Here is an 18,236-nt window from a genome sequence, read left to right on the forward strand (position 1 = left end):
TGAACAACACAGTTTTAACAAGGAACTGTTTTTTTACTTGAATCAGGTACAAATAAATTTATGGTATGCAATTAGCATTGGGCCCAAATTCAAAGGCATTTAGGCCTCGTTAGAATACAGATATCTCAAATGATACCTGGAATACTTCTAGAACAAGCCTTGGATTTTCTTTTCATTTGAGGCTTTACCTGCCAGGAAAAAACTGAATAGTTTCTTCCTGTTCTGTTCACTTCATCAAAGTCCAATAAAGGAATTAAATGAAGCGACAGTATTGTATACTGTTACCTAGATCTTGACCTAGTAATGGATTTGATATCCTTCTTGTCGTCGTCTAATTTCTTGTCCTCAGAAGACTTTGTGTCTTGCAGGTTCTCATCGCCCTCATCGTCGGACTTGATCTCGGAGCTGCCAGACGACACACTCTGGCCCTGGAGACCTGGTGGCATTCCTATGGAGAAACCAAAGGAGAAACAGAAACGGGGAGATCAGCTGATGCCCAGCAGTCTATGCAGAAGCACATTCACCCCAGAAACGCAGAGCTTTCCGGCCAGATCTGGGGCCCTCCGGTCGCTTTTCCGAGCTGTCTGGGGAAGTTTCGGAAACGCACCTGTGGGAAGCAAGTTTTCCGCGCGTCAGCTCTGAGGTTAAATTCTATTTTGCAATCTTTTGGAGTAGATGGTAATTTCACTGTCTACAAAACATCAACTTAATTGCAATGAAAATCATAATCATGAAAATCACACACCTCAATGTTCTGATTAAGAACCCGAGTAAATATCAGCTATTATATTGAGTTTCTTCCATATGCAATGATTTAATAGAAAAATGTCCTTAAAATATAATTCCTAGGGAGTACGCTAAATATGTGCAGCCAAGGCTTCAATAGATACCCTAATGATATTCTGAAATTAAGCTTCTCTTATGCTTGAGGAGTAATCAGCATTTGAAAATGGTACCTATGGAAGGGGGTGCTCGGCTCGCCGGAGAAATCTGGAATTCTAACTTTGCTCCACTGCTCCTGTCCCCATGACATCTGCATGTGTCGCTGTGAGAGTATACTCGCACGTTATGTGCCCGGTGCCCAGCCTTCTCCACCACTTTCTGCCTATTCTTTTGAGGCGGGATCTCTCCCTGAAACCTGGAACTCCCGTCTTTTTGGTTAGTCTGGATGCCAGCCAGCTCCAGAGGTCCTCCAGAGGCTCTCCCCCGGGGGTCAGGGTTACAGGTGTGTGCAGGGTGCTCAGCTTGTGATGTGGGTGCTGACATTTAGACTCTGGTCCTCATCGCTGCTCATCGAGCACCTGTATTCACTCCCTGGCCTTCGCATGACATTCAAAACACGGCCTTAATGTAATCTGGTTCTCGGCTTGAAGGCTGTCTGTCACAAGCATCCCTCACTCACAAGCTGTGTACTCTAAAGACGTGTGACTCAGAATTTGTCCCGTGGGTCAGGAGCCTTCTTGCCCTCTGGAGTCCTGAACAGCACGCGTTCCCACTGCCACAGCCTCTGAATTGACATTTTAATTAGACTCTCAGGCTACAGGTGAAAACCATATCATAAAGAGGAAGAGCACAGTCATGGGATCACTCCTGCTTCAACCACAGTGAGCCACATACCTGTCTCTGTAAGTATTCAATTTTGCACTAGTTCACAGCTGAGAGGCTGGTTATAGGAATTCCCAAGGTAGCATTAATTTATTTTAAATAGGGAGGGGGCAAAAAGACACTGTACATGAACATTGTTCATCTGGCCCATGAGTAACACAGGAAGTCGGACCCAGGTCTAGTCTTTGTAGTCCTGGGGATACAAAAAGTTCTTTTAATGGGGGGGGGGGCACACTGTCTGTCACAGGGCTTGATCACTCCAGAGCAGAAACCATACAACACAGTTCACTGTTTTTCCTTCTCTGTGTTTTCATGTACCTACATTTCCTTCCCTCTCAAATGACGACGATTTCCTCCCTGTCCATTTGGAAACATCATTTTCAGGCCACAACTAACCTTATTAGAGGAACGAATGAGTAAAATGTGGAAATAGCTAAAATAAAATTTCCTCTCGGCATTCTGTTGTCTCGTTCCCCGCTGAAATGGGACTGGGATATCAGAGGATGTCTGAGGAAAACAGCCACCGAAGAAACACAATTAACTGGCCAAATTCTAGCTGCTTTCCCATTGTTGATCACTTTGGTACCAGATTTGGTTCTTGGTTTTCGGCCAGGGCCTTCCAGACGCTGCCAAGGACACTTGACACCAGTGTGAAGCCTTTGTTTACGAAAGGTCAGGCACCCTTCCTTGGAGGTGACTTACCTCTGTAAGGGTCTTGGGGTGGGTTCAAGTCCGGGGAAGTTGCCGACTGGACAGGAAGCTGCGGAACCGGAACCTGGTTTGGCAGGAGAGAATGGCTGCCTCTCAGAGTCACGCCGTCTTCGCGGTGGGCCCCAACCTGAAACGACAGAACTAGAGCGCTGAGTGTGGCCTGGAGGGACAAGGGCTGTTTTCCAGGTGTAGCTGGGACCTGGTGCAGTAAGGGGGTCCTGTGAAAAGCCGTCCTCCCAGTGCATTCCACTAGAGGGCGCTGAAGAACTGCACATACACCTACAGTTCTGTGCTTTAAAAAAAAAAAGGAAAAGAAAAAAAAAATCCAACACTTAACACTCAGTAAGATGCCATGCCTTACATCCAGTGACAAATATGGCAGAGGAGCTCAGGCAGGTAAAACGTCAAATTGTCTCCCAGGGTGCTGCAGTGGAGCGCACTGATTCGTACCCATCTGTCTTCTATCATGTCCGCCAACAGATCTGACAATTATCTTAATGCCCATATGCTTAATTGTGGGCTTCTCAATTCCCCCATTGCTATCGGAAATCCTACAGGAATTTCAATTTGGCATTCGACTTTCATTTCAGGGGATAAGATTCTCAGGCCTGCCATTTTTTCCCCCCATAATGCCAGCGAAGTCTCCGAGAGCGGAAGCTCAAGCAGTATGGGACATAGCCCCTGCTCGGTACAAATATAATAAAATGTCACCTGGCTTTCCAAAACTGGCAGCCCATTCCAAATTAATGTTCACTGTATTTCATCAGCTGCTGCGTCTCAAATCCAAAGGGGAACCATTTCTGCCAATGCCACCACACCGGAAAATGTACCAATAAAGGTTTTATTAAACACACCAGTAATGCCATCATTGCTATGTGAGGATGTCTGGACATTTTTCCAGCTTCCCCCGTCTCCACTACTCAGATCCTAAGAAAGACACTGTACTGTAAATACTCTATGCTTCCAGGAAAAAAAAATAGAGAGTTCAGTGTGGTTCCTTGAGTTAAAAAGAATACCATTGAGTTTTATGAAGTAGTACTAGCTGCTCTGGGGCTCAAAGGGGATGAACTCATGGCACAGGAGTGTGGTGGCTGACTTTGTAGCTTGTGCCTTAGGGTAAAACCATTAAGCGTTTGTAAACCTAGGGAACAGGAAGCGCTCACATTTGCTCTGCCTTTCCAAGAGGCTATTTAGTTAGCCTCCTATTCAGTGCCTAGTACGCCAGACAGTGGGTCGAACTCTAAAAAGCATTTATCCATGAATTTATACTGCTGCGAACCAACATTTATTTTTCTAATAAAAAATAGAAACACACTGAGCAGAAATTTCTAGTCTTTTACCGTCATGTTTCAAATGATCGTTCCCAAAGACGTGAAATGAAACTACCACAGCAGCGCTCAGAGAAGCCAAGGACTCTGTCGATTGTGTATCCCCTTTACACAGACACCATACACAGCTTGCCAAACTAGCCATATATTATACACACACACACACACACACACACACACACACACACACACACACCAGAGCAAGAGAAAAGAAAACAGTTCTGGACAGGGAAGGAAGATCACAGAAATTCCTGTCATTGTTTAGATTCAAAGCACAGCTGGGGCAGCAGAGGACTCAAAAGCCCCGAGTGAAAATGAGCATTTCTGCTGAGACACGGGACAGTCTAGTTGTGGGCGCTTGGTGTCTGTGTCCCACAAGAGCTTTCTGGATGGGGGTTACTGAGTTTCCACAAGGCGTCTTCAGATGTCCCGAGACCCCGCTCACCCTCCAAAGCAGCCCATTGTGTTTGGAAGACAGAGGGGCATGGCAGTAGATCCCACCCACTAGGCCCAGTGTCAGGGCTGGAGCTCCAGGGAACAGAAGCTCTCTCTAAATTAACCACGGGAACGGGAGCTCTCTCTATATACTAACCATGCAGATGCAGGCCCAGCTTTTCTCTGAAGCCAGATCTTCTCTGGCAGGCAGGTCATAACCACCTATTCCTTCAAACACATCTCACCAATACTTTATGTGGTTGTTTTATTTTCCTTTGGAACAAGAATGGCAGTCGCTTTCCAGGTTTTGATTCGCCATTTTTACTTTGGAAACCCCAGCGCATTAAACAGCTTGCATTTCCATGAGGGATGATGGTTCGAGGTTGGAATCCCCAGAGGTGACATCAGATTTGCCCTCAGTGTAGATGAAGGCCCCTTTTCCTTCACAACCACTCTACAGATGTGCACAAGCCTTCTCTAAAAGGCACCTGTGACAGAATTTAAGACTTTTTTGTGTGTGGTTTTCATTTTACAAAGTTACTAAATGAGTATTTTCCCTTCTTGTTTCCCGAGAGGGGAAAAGAACTGATAGCCAATACCTTGCAATAGTTGTCATCGAAGCTGGGTGGGAAAGACGGGGTGAGAGCTAAAAGAGGAAGGCAGAGTCCCGGTGCCTGCTTCTCTGTGAGACGAGCAGACACCATAAATCACGCAAGTGCAAACGATACAGATGATACGACAGAGAATGAGGCCTAGGCTTATCATAAACAACTCTAAATCCATGGGAAACAGTGTTAACACAACAGCTGTGTACAGGCCCAAGTGCTTTACCGGAAAAGCCTTGTACAGTATACAAAACTGATGGCTGACGGAGCTCAGGGACCCTCAAGGCTCACGCTAACTCTACTGATGGTTACTGCTGGAGTCACTATCTCTAGCTTCTTCAGGCCCATTTGGGTTAAGTCCCTTTACTCTACTATGACGGGAACAGAGCAGAGGTTATACTCGAGCCCACTTCTTTTTAAATGTTAGGGAGGCTAGTCACCTTACTTTTGCCGTTTACGGACAATCTCAAGTATCAGTCATTTCGCATAAGGGAAGTTGGGGTCGATGGTCCCTTAGATGCTGTCACTGTTTTCTTTGTAACCATGCAGACTTTGGCTTCCATGCATAATGTAGCGCCACGTGGTAATGAGCTGGAGCCTGTGGCTGGGGAGTAATACTCCAATTTGGAGAATTAGCTTGGGTTGTCTTCTTGGCCACAGACAGTATGTCTCAACTCGATTTACTTTTCCTTTAAAAACATCATCTTAGTCACATACAAAGGGGCAGGTTGGTGGGGGGGGGCTAGTGCAATTACAATTACAGTTATCAAAATAGAGGAATTGATACACACACCACACACACAAATGAGAGAGAGAGAGAGAGAGAGAGAGAGAGAGAGAGAGAGAGAGAGAGAGGAGAGATCACTTTTCATATAAGTATAAACAACCAGGAAAAAGATTCTTTAACTAATGAATTGATTATTAGTATGATACACTTGGAATAGTTTTGGAAGATTCTTCTTTACCAAATCTCTGCTTTGATACACTTGCAGCAAGTTGTGAGAATAGTTGACTTGACTACTGCTGAATGGGCTCTTCTCCCTGCGGTCACGCTAATGTAGTTGGAGGTACTTACATTGAAAGGGAAATTGTAAAGCTAATTTAGTTCATTACTACTGACCTACCAGACACGATTTACGTGGTTCACACCTGTCACTTTGCAAGGTGCTATGGACGGAGAGATAAACACGTCAGAAGGATGCCAGCCCTCAGGAGTTTACAACAAACTGTCAAGCGTCCGTGATGACCAATTTAGGGTAGGGTTTTGACAGAATGGAACAACTTATTTGAGCTCGAACAAAATAAAATTCATCCTAAAGAATTCTGTAAACTGGATTTGGGGCCCATGAGGGTCCTGGACACCTAAAGTGGCTTCTTGTCTCTTATGGGACACTCGTCTCACTTCTGCCTCAGGAGAACCTTAGCTTTCCTCATGGCCCTCCTGTGCCCAGGTCCTACTCTCCCTTAGCAACCTCGGGAACGTTCTTCCTGGCCCTGGGCCTCCTGCAAGCATTTCCAAATTTTGAGATTCAAGAGTGTCTAAAAAATCAGTTCTCCACTTGGAAGACAACACGGGTCAGACCATGAGAAGACCACTGTGCGCTCAGGTAGTTCAGGGGACACGGAAGAGAAAGTAAAGCTCCGATGGCCCTGCTCCTTCTGGTGACCGGAGAAGCTATAGATAGTGGGTGCCAAGTAACACCTAAGCCACTCTGGAGCTCAGGTCAGAACATACAAGAATTCTGCCAGAGCTGCTGAAACTCTCCGGCCTTAGTTTATCACCAGGGACAGTCAAATACATTTAGACATGTATTAACTTTGTGAGTCATACAAATATCATGTAATTTAAATAATCACACTTTCTGAAGAACATTAGACACACTAAATTCCTAGAACGCAGAGTTCAAAGGACTAGCGCAGTGGTTTTCAACCCATGAGTTGTGACCCCTTTGGGGGTCGAATGACCCTTTCAAGGGGTCGCATATCAGATAACCTGCATATCAGATATTTATATTACAATCCATAGCAGTAGAAACATTACAGTTATGAAGTAGCAATGAAATAATTTTATGGTTGGGGTCACCACAACATGAGGAGCTGTAGTAAAGAATCGCAGCGTTAGGAAGGTTGAGAACCGCTGCATTAGAGGGACACAGAAAGCAGGTCAAACTCTATTTCAGAGAAGAAATCTAAGGGTAAGAATGGCCGAGTGAATTACCCAACAGCCAGTTGTAGAACTAGAAAAGACCTAAACTAACTCAGAAAGCTTATGACATTGAGCAATTTTACTAGGCATATAAATTACATCTAGGAGAGGGAAGTGAGTTAAGAGGCACACGGGGCTTCTCTCCTGGAGTTTCTGCTAGAGAACTGCATGTGCGCATGCATAATATATTCCTAGGTCCACATATGCATATACAAATACTACGTGCATATAAATACCTGTACATGCACAGATCCAAAGCATTTTATTTTTCCTTTATTAGAGGAAAAAAAATTCAGAGCTGACTACCTTAGGCCAAGGCCAAACTGTCTAACTAAATTGCAGAATTCAGTATTTGCTGCGACTCTCCCAACATAAACAGATTTAAAAGACAAGCAGCTTCAAATTAGGTGGCCAACGGCCAGGCTGATTTTACTCTGGGACGTGCGAGGTGCATCTCGGTAAACACCCTTGTCCTTATCCTCAAGCTAACAACAAACACCGCAAACAAAAAAGACATTCAGTGCTTTTGCTCTCTTTGTTTCCAGGGAGTATTGTGAAAGTAATTATTCTGTTGTATTTAAGAGGCCTATTTCATGGATGGGGAAATGTATTAAATTTCATTTGGCAGTTATTCAATTCTAGTTAATGTTATCGCCAGAGATAACGGCTTCCAAACAGGCTTTCAGGACCTGGCCCCTCCCACTCTACCATAATCCTTCTAAAAGAGCAGGATGGGGACTTTCGGCAAATGTCATCTGTCCATGTCTAGATCCACATAAAAATGGCACAAAACCAGATATGTTATTGGAACGTTTTGGTTTATTAAAAACCGACGCTTATTACTGATGACTTCTGGTTGTCAGAAAGTACGAAAGGAACAAGAAAAGTACCAAAAAAGATGTTTGATTCTTTTTCTCTTACCCTTCTCCTGTGTTTCCTTAATACTCACATACGTACACACAGACACACACACGTTGGGGGATGGTTCCCTGTCATTATGACATATTGACATGGCAAACACTTTTGGTGTTCAATAGTAATCTCTCCATGAAATATAAACTCTCATTTATATCTGACAGTTAGAGGAGGCTCAATTTCAGCTTCCATAACCATGTTAGATCTCTGTCATATCAGAGGAAAGCAAACTTATTTTTTCCTATGTGCAACAACCACTGATGGCAAAAGTGCATCCTTCAAAGACGTAGAAATCAGTTGGAAAGTTTTCAGTGGTTCACAGAGGGAGCTCAAAGCTCCTAAGAGACCAGCAAAAGATGAATACTGTGAGGAACATACCAGACCCAGAGCCCTGCAGAAAACAAGATGGAGCTCTAAAAGCCAACCATCATAAGAGAAATTCCTAACATCCAGGATAGCCTTCACTACAAATATCATTTCCTATTTGCTCAGTTTTTAAAAATGATCAGACTTTTTTTTTTGTAATGACCACATAATTGAAAATTTCAAGAACTTCTTCCTGAAAGCAGCTCAGGGTCCAGTTCCTCTGCTTGGATTTGCCTTGACTCTCCAAATGCTACTGGGAGATGATTTCATAACTCTTAGGAGAATACCTAATTGTTTTGTTTCCGGAAATCTTGTGGCTCTACTTACAATTTGTCTGAAATTTAGTGTGATTCATTTTTGTGCAATTGTTAGAGATTTATTTAATGCTTATTCTCCAGATAAAAAAAAACATTCAGAATGATATCAAAATTTTAAGATTGGTTTATTTAATGCGTGTGAGTGTTTTGTCAGCATTCACCTGTATGGACCACATGCACATAGTGCCTACGAAGTCCAAAAGGAGATTCTGAGCCCCTAGGATTAGAGTTCCAAGTGATTGTGAGGAATTGTGTAGGTGCTGGGACTCAAACCCAGGTCCTCTGGAAGAGCAGCCAGTGCTGTTAACCACTGAGCCATCTCTCCAGCCCCTTCAAGATAATTTCCTTAGAACTTCACCAAGTGTGGCTTTAGTGGCTTGGATCTGTTAGGTGACCAACTACGCCCAGCTCCTGGACCTCCATCAAAATGGTGATAAGGCGTGATTCTGTAATGTGGTTCTCAAGGTGCAAGTGATGAAAGCTGACTCCAGTTGGTTTTCTTTCTTAAGTCCTGTGTGGTGGAACTCTTTCTTGTCTCCCTTCCGCAGCCCCACTCTCTGCTGCTTCCCACTCTTTACCTCATTTCCACCCATGGCGGTGACATCTGGACACTATATTCCTTGTCAGGACTATGGGTGTTTAGGGGCCCAGTCCACTCCTGCTCCAGGCAGCAGGCTACTAAATCTGTCATATGGAACTACAGTTGATCTGGCTGTACTGAGTCATGCCCATCTAGTGTGGGGGTTCCGGGGAGGACCCGCAGTTACCTGTAAGCAGCTTTATTTTGTTTAGAAGCCAACTGAACACTTTGACAACCACCAGTAACTGTGGATTTCTGAAGCATACCTGTGTGTGTACGCTCTTGCAGCTGACTGCCCTGTGAAGCGCTCTGGAGCCACAGACTGCCCACGACCACAGGCATACTATGATCCACCTTTTCCTTATAGTTTACTTCTCTGTGGGAAGCCGGGGAAGCACTGAGTGCATGTGCAAAGAGTAGATGAAGTCCTGAGGAATCATACATTGTTGACATACACAGGGCCTTATCAATGAACTACGCCTCAGTTCCATGGGGACAGCCAAGCCCTCTACCCACGGTGAAGTTCAGAGGCCAAACCTCTCTCTGTTCTGAGCGTGAAGGCTGACAGACATGCAAGTTTGAGTGTTTATGGCTGATCAGTGTGTGCAAAAGCTAGCAACGACTGTGTCCCCCTCCCACATAGTTCCATCCGGGTACTGCTCACCTACTGAGACTGGCTAACCCCTCCCTCTGTGCTGTATAGAGTGTATAAATGTGTGGAGTCTCTGGTTGTTGCTGTACTTGGTGCTGCTCCATCAGAGCACACATAGCCCATCCCCGGTTTCTATGTACACGCCAGCTGTTTCTTTTGTGCTTGTTCTTTCTTCACTCCCCTATGCTCCAGCAGGGTTGCCAGTACCAAGCTGTGCAGGACGAGGCACCTAACAAGCGCCTATAGTACATATCTGTAGAAGGAACAATGGCATAAAGAAATTTGCCTAAACAAACGAAATGCATCTTCTCCACCTCTTTGCAAATCTTCATTGTTGGGATGCTATATTCTTCTCCCAGGATCTGGTCCTTTAGCTAAGGTGCGGTATAGTTAGGAACTGAGCTATGAGCTCCATCTTCTACTGTTGGTCCCTGACCTGGATGCCCAGAGACTGTCCTAGTTATCTCTTAGTTTTAATTTGATCAGCCTGAATCTTTTGCTATCTGCTCATGGCAACTCATCTGCTGGGCTTTCTCCAACATTACTGTGGGCCAGGGACGACAGTGGACTCGTCTCTTCTGACAGCTCCTGTTTCATCAGATCCACAGCCATCATCTCGTCCCTAGCTCCTTTGAGACAGTGCTGATCTCCATAAGTCTGCGCTTTGCCATTGCCTTGCTGGGTTCGGGGAGGGAGGAGTCTCTCTCTGATTGAGTCATTAAAGGCGCCACACACAAAATACATTCAAGGACATAGTCAGATGGCACTGGGCACAGACTTGAGACTTTGCTACGCATAAAGCCAATGCTTGTCTTGGGTTGTGAATGCCACATGGTCGGCACCTGGGTCCAGATTGGGGGACACCACTATCATTACCGTGTGCAGGTGGATGTTCCCTAAACACCAATGATGGCACACGTGGCACATTTCCAGGAGGAGAGGTCTGACATTCATAACCTTTGATAATGTCAAGTACCAATTTTTGCATGTTTCTGCCCAATAATAAGCATTCCATTTAACTTAGCAAATGACTTTCAGATGTCCATATGCAAAGCACTCTTTAGGTACCCAGAGGGGGAAAAATAACAAAAGACAGACATCTATTACTTAACAGACTCATTATAATGGTGGCATAAGATCATTAAGACATAAGACAAAATAAGACGGATGCCTTACAGGAGAACAAGGTCACAGTGGGTTTCCAGGGATGATGAAGTCATATCTATCCGGGAAAACCAGGGCAACTGAGATAAGTTTTGAAGGACAGGGAGGATTTTGATGGCAGTTCTCTAAACCTATCTGTAATAGTCTGATATTTGACACTAATTACATCATCTCCCAGCTGTAATGGGAAATTTATATTTTTAACATCAATAAATGGCATTAGACAGTCTCTTTATTTATGTCTCTGTCTGTCTCTCTGTGTGTGCATCTGTCTCTGCGTGTGTGTCTGTCTGTCTGTCTCTCTGTGTGTCTGTCTCTCCCTGTCTGTCTGCTGTCTGATCCTGCGTCTGTCTGTCTCTCTGTGTGTTTGTCTGATTCTGCGTCTACCCCCTCTCCCCCCGTCTGATCCTGTGTCTGTCTCTCCACACAAGAAGCAAGCAGCTCAGGGCTGTGTGTTAACATGTGTTTTCATATTGTCAGACTACATATCTCTGACGAAAAGCAGATTTTCATGCAGACCGTTCTAAAGCTCAAGTGCCCCGCTCCAGAGTGAACACACAGGGCATTCTGGACGCACATGGCACCTCACTGTACGTGCATGCTATTGGTGCAAATGATTCACTCTTAGTTAACTGCACTGGAGCCTTTCATCTCCCAGCTATACAGTAATGGCTTCCATATGACCAGTGGCTGCTATAAATAAGATCAAAAGCAAAAGAAAGGATTTAATAAAAGAAAATGACATTAAGGGTAGCATTAAATCAAGAAAAAAAATGCCAATATCCACTTTTTTATATATAAAAAGAAATTCTTCCTTTTTTGAGACCAAGGGATCACAAAGGACCAAAGCACCTTGTTGCATGTTTCCTGGAGGGTCACCTGCAAAGAGCAGCTGTGTGGAAAGTCTACCCGTGCACATCTGACCATCGCAAACACGCAGCTGAGGGTGGAGGATGTGCCGGCTAGAGGCAGAAGGGCCCCTTTTGAGTACTTACAGAGAAGCAGAGATGTGGCACCGGCCTGCACAGCTGGTTTGATACTGGTAAGACTATGGCAGAGCTGCCCAAGGCAAAAGCCGCCCATCCCTCTGCCCTCTTCCCTCCTAGATAATGGGGACAGGCTTTTGGGGAATCCTGAGCTTCTCAGAGAATCACAGCATTGCTCAACCCTAGTACACGTGTTCTGCGAGAGGAAGTTTTTTTTGGCAAGGCAGATCTGATATACAGAGCCAACTTCCCAAACAAATTTTCTTCTAGTTCTTAAAAAAAAAAAAAAATAAGTTTACAATGCTAATCTCAATTCCCGACTGGACACACAGCTGCTAATAGCTGCTGCTCCCAAAAGAGGGGCCCTGTTTCCCTCATCCTCAGAGGAGCGGGTACCTGCCCTGCCCTGCCCTGCCCTGACTTCTAGGCTTTCGTCCTGTTTCTTGTTTTGCCTTTTTTTTTTTTTTCAAAACTGCTTCAGTGAGGATTTGTTAGGTCTTCAAGAGATAGTCTCAGAAACAGACAAACAAATAACAACAACAACAACAACAAAAAAAAAAACAAACCCCAAAACAAAAAAACTCCACCCCAGCCCCAGGCAGTTAGGCTAGGGCTCATTTTAAATAGAAGTTATTTTGTTGCTCCTGTGTTTACAGAAGAAATTCAAGGACTTGAAACCTTTCCTCAGAGCTGTGGAACCTCAGAGGCTTGGATCTGCAGCCCCGTAGAGGAAATGACCATTTTGGATTCCTTCATACTGAGCTAATTATTCACTCAAGGGCTAGCTGTGTTCAAAGAGTCTCAGTTCCTAACAGTACTGCTAATGCGATTACTTACTTAGACGCGATGGTGTCCTAAATAGAGGAGCAAAACTTCAACACTTTTTCCCTCTAAGAGGAAGTCCCCTGCAGCAGATTCCTGCACCAGCCGGCCCCTGGCAGTTTTCTCGCTTGTCCAGGAGCACCTGCTTCAACAGTGACCTCAGTTCCATATCTCAAGACTCAGACAGTTCTCAAAACAGCTTTTAAAACAAAACCCAGCTGTTTCCCATCTAGTCTACAGGGGGAAAATTGGGCAGTTTACAGAAACATTACCCAGAGACTACCATTCTCCAATAACTTTCACACACTTGAGCTCCTCACCAGAGCTGCGCGTGTGCAGAAGCGGGGGTGGGGGGGGCGCGCACGGGGAACGACAATGTGCAAGCTCGGTTCTGTGGCTTTGCACAATACATCCAATTAGCCGCTTTCAAGGGCGTGTGGCTATTGTACCACAGTGCTCCCCCCTTGCTAACGTTGGACAGATCTTTTGGCTAAACTCAGCTTTACAGTTCTCGGGTGATTTATGGGTAAAGGGGAAGCCAGAATTAGCACAACTGCAAATGTCAACCAATTAGGTCTGACAGAGAACGCAGCTCCCACCTTTCAGTTTTTAACCCCAAAGCCGATGTTTTCCTAAACCCTCTACTTGCTCTTGAACCAGTTTTGTTTTTCTTTTCTTTTTTCTTTTTTCTTAAAGCCACATGTTTTCTAAGCAGCAGCTAGGATACTTTTGATTTGAAAAATTTACAGCCACAATAAAAGTTAAACTAACACAACGGCCATGGAATTTGAAGAAATATAAAATGGCCAAGGCTTAGCCTTGGCTTTTAAACAGTGCCAAGCTACACCAGTATTTTCTGTTTTGGTATGAACGACATAACCGAATTACTTCATGAACTGCTACTTTAATTCCCAAGGGTGGAAAATTCCATGAGTTAATTTAATTTGGATGTAAAAATATATACATGAAAACTCTCTCTTCCTGTGGACTCTCATGTGCAATGCTCCAACCAATTGCTGGAACCATTGCCCTGCAGAGGAGGGGCTTGGAGCAGCCTGGGCTACCAGCTGCAAGGCCAGACCATCAGGCAATTTCCTTATTGCTCTTTGAGCATATAAGCGCCTTTCTTTCTTTTTAATTTTTTTTTTAAATCATGTTTCTGCTCTGGCTTAGCAATGGCTTCTCTAGCATGTCCCGCTGTAACTGTTAAAATTCTGCATGGGCCCCTGCCCAAGTTTAGGTTTTTCCTAGTCTAATCACTAATTGTGGCACTCTGTAATTCTACCTTGTCCTGAAGTGAGACATGGCTTTTACTGTAGACTGGCCAGGAGAGGTTCCCATGAAATCCGAGACTCTTGCACCTCCAACTGCCCCCGCTGCATCTAAAGCAAGCTGAGAGACATGGGGTGAATGAGGATGGGGGTCTCAAACGTGCACAATGTATGCTTTTCTCCACGGTTTTGTGTTTTTTCCCCCTTTTTACACCACAAGGGTTGTTCACATCTCACATTATGGGCAGTTTAATGTTTAACAAAAAGAGGACTAGGGTACTCAAAGTATCTGCTTGCCTTCTCCTCTATTATCTAAGAAGAAAACAGCCAGCACAGAGGGTGTTACGAAGCTAAAGGGTTACTTTTAAATGTGCATTTAATTTTCCCATACGAAAATGGGGACGAGGGAAAGGTTTTACGATTCCGTTTGCTTATAGCATGTGGCTAAAGCATGTTACATACGGGCTCCGTATTTGTTTGTTCCAGGCACACAGAAAGCAGGGGTTTGGGCTACACATCTAAGCAGATGGACGGACAGTGTCCATGTCATGAGATCTGAATTTGAATAAACAGCCATGGGAGATCAAGAGAATGTACCCAAGAGTGGTGTGTATGGGAACACACAGTGGTGCATATGGGACTGGAGTTCTAGCCATTGCTTTTGAGGTGGAATGGTCTCAGGGCACTGACCGGATGGAAAGTCTGACTCCAGCTGGATTGACGCAGAACACATTGTGATGTGAGTTTAAGGACTCTATTGTTGAACAGATAATCCCTGGATGAGAGAATTTCTTCAAGTTCTTTTTTTCTCTCTTTTTGTGTCCTTAAGGTTTTCTTTAAAAGTATCACAGGAAAAGTTGAAGAAAAATCTTTCAGCTGAGGTTACTAGTCCACTCTCAGGAATGGTTGCTAATTGAGGAGATTAGAAGAGTCAGGGGAATTCTAGAGACAGGCAACTTCTCCGATTTTAAAGATCAGCAGTAGAGGATTGGCTAGACTATGATGCTGGAGATTACAATCCTTGTTGGGACAGCCTGGTAAACAATGTCTCCATGCTGGGCAGGACAGCAATGGCCCCATGAACGCAGTTTGGTTTAACCAAGAACAAGTTCCTCTAGACAAACCCCATTTCCCCACTTACAGGGGTTGGGGGGGGTAGCTGCATGCCTGGATCTTACAGATCTTACAGCAACAGGATGGATGTCATAACAGGAGCTGCATGAACAGAACTGGGGGACAGAACTGGCTGTGACAGTAAACTCCCAGATCAGGAACCAGTGTGGAGAGAATGAATGTTCTCTTGAGCCTCAGGGCTTTTTGGTCCATGTCCTCCTTTCCTGGCTAACATTTTTATTAGCGGCTTTGATGTGGACTTTAAAGAAACCATCACATCTGCCGACAATAGACTGGCAGAGGCTATAACTGCATGAGGACGTTAAGTTGACCTATAGACTGGAGACGGATGGGAGGCTGAGATAGGAAGTTCTGGACAGATACAACACCGAGTCCACCGTCCTCCGGGGCAGTCGGCATGGAGGCTTGCTTATGGCTTACAGATTACAGCACATCAGCATGGTGGCAAAGGAATCAACATTAGCCACTAAGAATTATTAGGCAGGATGGTGGGATGCAGGAGTGGATAGATTTTAACTGGTCTACCCTGAACATTCCCTGAGTACCGCATCCAGACTGAGATGCCGCACACTCCAAGTTCCTTAAAGTAGAAAGGGGACCTTGGAATAAAAGTCCCCCATTCCTGTACTGGGTTGGACTTGGGAGCAGTTCCAGTGGGCAGAAAGGCACCGCATTGCAGAGGCAGGTGTGGGCTGGGCAGAGGTAAAATTTGCAACTTGTTGATGTGAAACAGGTTTTACAGAGAGGGTGAAGAGGCTGATTAACACCTTGGTAGATAATATGGAGGGAGGATAGAGTTGAGATGACCTTTAAAGTCCCTGGGACTCTATAGCAATCACTGTACACACATGAAAAGTGTCCCCAAGCACACGGACAATTTTACGGAATCGAAATCTGCAAAGACCTAAGGGGCTGATGCGTCTGCTCACACTCGTCAGGCCAAGTTCCTAATCTCTATGTTCACTTAGATGACTTGCCAGGAAATGCAGTCAAGGCAGCAGTGCAGGATCACCCAGTGGGTGCCCCCACGTGGTGGTTTAGTATGATCGGTAGAGCTAAAGCCAGGCACAAAGGAAGAGTGTATGGGAGCTCATTACCGAAGCACAGGGAACAGAGTAGTTTTAGATACCATTCATAGTTTTGGAAGTGGTAAGGTACTGAGTAAAAGGGAAGCGTACTGTATAGGACGTGGTAGGAAGGATCCTGGGACCAGGGCTACAGCTCAGGGATAGAACACTTGCCAAACCAAGCCCCAGTACGATTTTTTTTTTAAAGAAAAAAAAAATGTTGATGCAGTTGCTGGCCTGCTTGTCTGTTTTAAAGCCTCACTCAACCAAGAACTAGCCAAGCAAGCAGGGTTGAATCACTTCCCCTTTCTAGGTCTCAGTCTTTAGTAGCAAAACAATGGCAATGGGCTAACTGACTTGTGAGCTGCTTTCAGCATCTACAATTCAATAATCCAAGCTCAACTATGCGAGCAGAGGTCAACTGTTTGTCCACGAAGTCTTACACCCTCTAAATTCCTATATGCTCCATGCCAGCTGAAGAAAGATCACTGATCCCTCAGCATAAGCTAATTGAATAAATCTTTAAATCAAAAGCTAAACTCTCCAGAGAGAAGGAAATGGAGTTAAGATTTCTCTTTGCACTGATGGTTTCTAAAGGTGTTCCACAACTCCAGCCGGCTGAGGAGTTCAATATGAAGGCTTGTGGGATGCCATGGGGGACAGGCAAATTTCACAGGACATCTCCATCTTTTAGTCAGCCACAGCTCCTGAAAGATTGCTGCTGTCCGGTACTGTGGTCTAAGCTTGTGAGGCTAGCTAACGTGGAAACTGAGAAAGGATTGAGAGCTTAAAGCCACCTTGGGCTATAAAGTAAGTTCAAGGTAGACCTGAGTACATTAGGAAATCCTACTTCAATTTTTATAAAGGAAAGAAGAGAGGGAGGGGAGAGAAAGGGAAAGGAGGGAGGGAGGGAGGGAGGGAGGGAGGGAGGGAGGGAGGGAAGGGGGAATTACAAAGGAGATGGGGGCTGGGGCTGTAGCTTGGTACTGTTGCCCCTGCCCGGTATGGACAAAGACCTTGGTTTCATATACAGGAACACACAAGGCACTTTTCCTATAACAGGAGGCCGTGAGGCTGTCCCTTCTAGGTAAAAGCATCCCTGTTTTCTTATAGGGTCTAGTGGACTAGCACACAACAATTTGTTTAAAAGGTAGTGGGTCTTTCCAACTACTTTGTGAGCTCCAGAGACTAGAGACCATAACTGAGCAAGCGTCTGATATTTGCAACCACAGCTAATGTTCTTGAAATGAACGAGCAGAATTTGCTCAAAAAGGAACTGAGAACCACAGGAACTGCATATTGATAATAAACACAACATTGCTGAGTCTATCTAACCGGGGCACACACGGGGCCACATGAAGACATGCTTGATGTCCGTCCTGTTCCACTAAGAGACAGGGTGAAGCCGCTTGAAAGGCTCCATCTCTGAGAATAATAGCCAATGCGTAACAAGGAGGACCGCATTGAGAAGACTGCTCCTAGAGCAGCTTAGAGGAGAGGGGATGGTTTCAATGCCAAGATTAACCATGAGGTGGAGGAGATATGGAGCGGAACTGGAAGTGGCAAGATTGCCCAACTAGAGACAACCCCATTTGTTTTCATTTTTCCCCACAGTCAGAGATTTGTGCTTAGACTCTGCCAGGGAAAGAGGCTGTTACGGCAAGAAACATGACTTGGTGACTTAAAGTTATCTCCTCAATGACTCAAGTGAGAAGAGTCCATACCTCTCGGCCATTCAGCACCTACATGGTGACTTAAGGAGGTACTTAGACAAAGATGCTTAGCCGTGCAGTGATGGCACACGCCTTTAATCCCAGCACTCGGGGAGGCAGAGGCAGGTGGATGTCTGAGAGTTTGAGGCCAGCCTGGTCTACAGAGTGAGTTCTAGGACAGCCACACAGAGATACATAGAGAAAAGCTATCTCAAAACAAACAAACAAACAAACAAACAAACAAACAAACAAAGCTTTACACATTTACGCTATGCTCCCGGTCTTCACTGGAGAGAACCCAACTACTCTGGGATCCAGATCATAAAATGCCCAGAACCTTCTGCCAAGTGATGCTTACCA

The 18,236-nt window shown here is 45.0% G+C and overlaps 1 protein-coding gene across 20 annotated transcripts in view; it reads right to left on the reverse strand.

Moving 5' to 3' along the window:
• Tcf4 (transcription factor 4) overlaps positions 1-18,236 on the reverse strand; it is a 342,727-nt gene that overhangs the window by 9,425 nt on the left and 315,066 nt on the right. For 13 of the 20 annotated variants that reach the window (XM_050121710.1, XM_050121718.1, XM_050121709.1 and 10 more), the window contains 2 exons: positions 2,308-2,443; positions 286-448 (listed from right to left, as the gene is read on the reverse strand). In XM_050121710.1, the coding sequence (XP_049977667.1) occupies positions 286-448; positions 2,308-2,443 (299 nt within the window). The remainder of the gene's footprint in view (positions 1-285; positions 449-2,307; positions 2,444-18,236) is intronic. The other 7 variants (XM_050121720.1, XM_050121715.1, XM_050121716.1 and 4 more) reach the window with 1 other exon arrangement.

The sequence above is a fragment of the Alexandromys fortis genome, unplaced genomic scaffold, assembly GCF_014885135.2.
Source record: "Alexandromys fortis isolate MF-2015 unplaced genomic scaffold, M_Fortis_MF-2015_v1.1 scaffold_202, whole genome shotgun sequence".
NCBI classification, from domain to species: Eukaryota; Metazoa; Chordata; class Mammalia; order Rodentia; family Cricetidae; genus Alexandromys; species Alexandromys fortis.